Source organism: Dermacentor albipictus, unplaced genomic scaffold (genome assembly GCF_038994185.2).
Source record: "Dermacentor albipictus isolate Rhodes 1998 colony unplaced genomic scaffold, USDA_Dalb.pri_finalv2 scaffold_11, whole genome shotgun sequence".
NCBI lineage: Eukaryota > Metazoa > Arthropoda > Arachnida > Ixodida > Ixodidae > Dermacentor > Dermacentor albipictus.
The window spans coordinates 2,354,695-2,360,000 of NW_027225565.1; the positions used below are offsets into that span (position 1 = coordinate 2,354,695).

General features: G+C 46.8%; 1 protein-coding gene across 7 annotated transcripts in view; it reads left to right on the forward strand.

The window, feature by feature from the left end:
* The first annotated feature begins 511 nt into the window (after positions 1-511).
* The window catches only part of LOC135896560 (uncharacterized), a 208,958-nt gene continuing 204,163 nt past the window's right edge, over positions 512-5,306 (forward strand). For 2 of the 7 annotated variants that reach the window (XR_011509341.1, XR_011509342.1), the window contains exons 1-4: positions 573-812; positions 1,271-1,349; positions 1,444-1,476; positions 2,115-2,141. Coding sequence is in view for 5 of the 7 variants with exons in the window: in XM_070528353.1 (XP_070384454.1) it covers positions 1,346-1,349; positions 1,444-1,476; positions 2,115-2,141 (64 nt within the window). In the remaining 2 variants the exon portion in view is untranslated. Of the gene's footprint in view, positions 813-1,270; positions 1,350-1,443; positions 1,477-2,114; positions 2,142-5,306 lie in introns of all 7 variants that reach the window. The other 5 variants (XM_070528353.1, XM_070528352.1, XM_070528354.1 and 2 more) reach the window with 5 other exon arrangements.

A 5,306-nucleotide genomic window follows, 5' to 3' on the forward strand; every position in this document is an offset into this window, starting at 1 on the left:
GACGTGGGCTTTGGGGGCGTCGCCTTGGGAAGCTTGAGGGTGGACGCGGGCTCGGTGATCGATACCTCAGCGGCACTGTTGACCGAGGCTGATGTTGCTGTGAAGTCTGCAGGCTTTGGCGCGTTGACAAATACTACTGGATATCGAAAGGGCGTTCACCGTTTCTTGGGTGCAGAGCGCAGAAAATTGTTTGCTGTGTATAGCTGCAATCGGACAGAGCTACAAATTATTTGGTCAAAAAGGATAACCCAATAACGTCGAGAAAGGTTGTGAAAACAACCCTAGCTCTTTGAATTTCACGCTCACTCCGCCGTTAAGACACAGTCGCCGATGTCACCATGGCTCGGGTCACCACTGTGGGAAGAATTCCACTGCTTCGAAGAATCAAACCTAGAGATCGCCGGTCTCTAACTTTAGGGGGCAAAACGTGGTAAGGATCAGTGCTGGCAATGATTCTTCGCCGATCTGCCGAAGTGGGTATGCTCCACAGTTTCCGATGCCCTCTTTTAACGGCAGCCACCGCGCGTGCATTTCACGCGACCGTTGCGTGCCCCCGACCGTTGGGTCTCGTTCCTTTCGGTGACGTGTGCAGCATAGCGGACGTATACGCTCTTCGGGAGGCGCCGATCTCTCACCGTGAGCCACACCGCCTCTTAACGTCGCCTTTTTATCCTTTGACGTGTGGAATCTTCCAGCGCCTCGAAAGTAGGCCTCCGCCTCTGCACCGAGCGCGGTGTTCCAGACGATTTCCAGACGACAGGGTTCCAGACGACACGTCGCGCTGTAGGAAGCACCGCGTGCTGCCGCAGCACGTAAGCTATGCTGTAGTAATTTCGGGAAATGCGAACGATGCTGCGCAAGGGGAAATGTCACTCATGGAAAAACGTAGCCCGTTTGCCTTAGGCAGTCCCGTTTGACCGTTAGAGCGGTTGCAGAACTTCCAGACGTCGTGCCAACCTTGCTCCCCTTATCTGCCGGCTGGCAGTTTCTTGCAAGTGCGTTCGGCCTAACGCAATTCGCTTCGCTTATCCCCGGTTTCAACTTCCAAGCCCTAACGTCCTGATTGGCGACGGTCATCGCCATAGTATATAAAGAATTCTCGTGAATGACGACTCATATGTGAGTTTGCGTGAGCGTGCGTGCGTTCGTGCTTGTTTGCGCGCGCCGCTGGACACATGATTTAACAACTTCTGTGCAGAAGGCTATAGCGGTGTTGTTCCTCATGCGTTTTGGTCTCGATCTTTATACGCTTTGCTTTAACTCTTCGCAGTGCACCCCTGCTGAAGATCCCCTGCCTCTGTTCCTGGACCGTTCTCCGGCTTCGAGCGAATAATCCACTCCAGCCATGAGTAAGTCCCGGTAGCCGCTACCAGTTCCGGAATCAATTCGCCCGTAACGAGCTCGAACGTGCTTAACACGCGATTCTCTTTTTTCTTTCTACAGCTGAGATGTCTGAGATGTCGTCATTCGGAGGCGGTGAGTTTGCTTGTCGAGCGCATGGCTCTTTTCAGAGTCACTTTTGTTTTCGTCCTTGTTTTCGACATCGTGTGTCGGCGTGCCATTTGTCACAGTGCAGCTCCGAGTCTGCCTAAACGCGCCAGTTTTCATTTACGTGCACGCTTTGAGATGAGTTTTTAGTAGTCTTGATAGTTCTCACATTTTCATCTTTTCCTTTTTTTTAATGTCTGATTGTAACTTGGCCTGGCAACAAACGTTCAGTGGTAATTTAATATAACCTGCCGTTTCAGTCTTAGGCGTCAAACGCTGCGTTTTTACAACTATTGTTGATGTGGTAGGTTTCGCTCTGTTACTTTTACTTCGATCAGCGCTATTTCCGTTACCTACTCCTATGGTGTAGTCGTCCTACAAGGCTTTTACAGCCTTGTATACGTTGATGTATCACTGTTTTGTTGAAACCAACAATGTTGTTTTAACTTCCCTTTGGTGTAAATATTATGCACCGACACTGACCACGGGCGGTGATGCCAGACCGGAGTGGGTGATGCGATAAATCGAGAAATTACTTAAGCGTAACTACAAATGAATTTCCCTTGATGATGATATCTTGTTGTTTTCTTTTTGTGTGGCGTAATTTTGCTTTTTCGCATTTCCAGACGGGCTCTCCGGGATCGAGTCGTCGGGTAAGAGCTACAGTTAAAGGCGACGCCTTTCCTTTTTCTGCTTCTTTAAGTCGATCACCAATGCGACACCGCGATTGAGAAACATCCGTGTATGCGCGTGCAGGAGACATTAGGAATTCTTCGAATCGCTGATATGAAGGAATGCGCGGAAACTGGCGGCACAGCGGAGTAGCGAGCTATGTTCCAGCACATGTGCAAGCTGCGTTCTTTTTTTTTCTTTTTTTCCCCCGGTACCGTCGGTATTGAGCCCTATAGGTGTACCTAGTCCAGTTTTTAAGAGAAAAAAAAAAGAAAACTAATTCACCTCGATAACCTTTGAGTTTCATTTGTGTCATCTGCCTTATTTCTCGTGAATTTTTAAATGTTATTGTTTACTTTTTTTTTGTCTAACCCACTCCTGCGATATCCCCACATAGGGGCTGCAGTATGTACAAATAAATAAATAAATAAAATAAATAAAGTACCCTACGCGACAGGTTCTTTCGTGCATACGCGACCGCAGATGGGCGTGATACTGTCATATCTCTGTTCCTCTGTTCATGGCCAAAAAAGCCTTCTACGCTGCTGCTCGTTTTTTTGTTTTTTCTGAGGCACGATGTAGCAGCGTGGACGAGCACTGCGCCAGCGTAAGCGGCAACGTCGCGATTCGTTGCTCTCCCACGTGACATATACTTATGCCTCGCTGTGTCACGACCCAATAATCTGGTAGAAAGAAACAAAACAAGACTGGCTGTAGAAAAGGCGATCATGTTAGATTAGTTAGGACTCCAACGTGCTTGCCTCTGTTTTCTCTACAGCTTCGAGAACTCAGACACACGTCAGCACTGTGTTACACGGAAATAGTTGCGCTGTAACTAAGCGCACATCCGCAGCCAGCGTTGCCCGCTCGCGCTCTTAGCGTTGTTAACATGCGCGTGGTCTGTGGTTGGTTTCTGAAAACGAGGGCACCGATTTAACGAGCCGGTATGCGGCGGTATGCTGTCTCTTACCAGTACTCACCTACGGGGCAGAAACCTGGAGGCTTACGAAAAGGGTTCCACTCAAATTGAGGACGACGCAACGAGCTATGGAAAGAAGAATGATGGGTGTAACGTTAAGAGATCAGAAAATAGCAGATTGGGTGAGGGAACAAGCGCGAGTTAATGATATCTTAGTTGAAATCAAGAAAAAGAAATGGGCATGGGCAGAACATGTAATGCGGTGGGAAGATAACCGATGGTCATTAAGGGTTACGGACTGGATCCCAAGGGAAGGGAAGCGTAGCAGGGGGCTGCAGAAAGTTAGGTGGGCGGATGAGATTAAGAAGTTTGCAGGGACGGCATGGCCACAATTAGTACATGACCGGGGTTGTTGGAGAAATATGGGAGAGGCCTTTGCCCTGCAGTGGGCGTAACCAGGCTGATGATGATGATGATGATGATGATGATGATGATGATGATGATGATGATGATGATGATGCAGCGCGTGTCTGCCGAAAAGTGTTGAGCGAGCAAGGCAGGCGCACGTATGCAAAAAAAAAGAAAAAAGGGCCCGTATTTACATCAGAAAGTTTTCGTCGTCGTTGGTTCGTGTCAGCTTTCTGCATGTCTGTCTCGCAAAAAAAAAAAAAATTATCCAGGAGCAATCAGGCGGACGCTATAGGCGCATTCGCGCCGTCGTCGCCGTCGCCGACGTTGTCGTGCGTTCCTGCCCGACGGCTGCGTCAAGCCAACACGGGTCACCTGCGTATTGTGGGCGCGCCCTCGAGGAGATTTAAGCCCAACGTAGGCCTTGCTATCGGTGTCGATGCTTGAAAACTTTTTGGGAACTTGGGAATTGGTAACGCTTTTTTTAAAAAAGTATTTGTGTAAAATAATTTACAACGTTAGAAATGAATAATGGGTCTACAACAAACACGCTTACACTGTTTGGGTGTAAGTGTGTAAGTTAGAGATTGATTTACAGTTGCGGTCGTTTTTTAAGGATTTAAGTTATTTTACGGTGTAGTTTTGGTATGTGATTGAAATAGCTTATCGTTCATTATTTTATATTCACATGTTTTATCTATTCCCGTTCATATTTCTGCTAAATGTCTTTCTTTTATACTTCGTAAGTGATTAGATTCCGCTATGTTTGTTTCTGACAACGGGGTTACGGGAAAGCGGAAAACAAATTGATAACCAGCGGGTGAATAAGGGAAGCCTCCGCTCGGAGTCAACGCTGCATACAATTTACCTGTTTGTTATTTCATTCGAGGAGTGCACGCTAATTATGCCCCGTCAGTGTGTGTCTTGTGTAGTTGCGTGCATTTATCCCTGAGCCGCTGACTATCCAGTGGGGTTACCCGGGACGTCGAACTTTGTCAGGAGGCGCCCAGCGCTTGCCTGATTTTGTCACATCTCGTGGGCAAGTTGTACACCTGTACGGATAAAAAAAAATGTTATTGCAAAAATTTCAATTCCGTACCACGTGGCTCGAGTCGTGCCAGACGTTTTCTTTTTATGAACTGCACCACCTCATTTTTTTTGAATTTTGGGGCAGACAGCACAATTTTAACCCTCGATATAAGGTACTCGATGGGGCACACATTATTTGCGCGACAAATAGAACAGACCAAAATGAGTAATTAACAGAGTTAAACTGTACAATGGTTTAGTCAGTTATGGCACATATTGCAATTTACAACTTGTGATTGGTGAGCTCAGGTAGCGCATTCACTTCGAACGAATTCTCAAGATGACGTCAGTTTAGTGATGGTAATCTTCGAAGTGTGCCACGAAATGTCTTCGCCATCCAGTTATTTTTGTGCCGCAACACATCAACAGCGTTTTCTTTTAAAGTCAGTGAAGCAGCATTGCATTTCTTTACAGCGAGTTCGAAGTTGCAGATGTCGAAACTTGTGCCATCCTCAGAAGTTACTGCAAATCAATATGCCTTGCAAGCTCACCAGCTGCAATGGCGTAAATTGCAACGTGGGCTGTAAACTATTTAGTAAGCACCCTTAATTAGTGTAATCGTACTAATTAGCCAATTACGTACTCGATTGCTGTTAGATGTTATGCATACCTCATGGAGTAACTTAGTTGAAGGGTTAAAACTGTGCGGTAAAAATAATAAAATAAAATGAAGATCACTGGCTATATGCCCTCGGCAGTGTTTGTCACTGTGCGAGTCGCTAGTGCAATG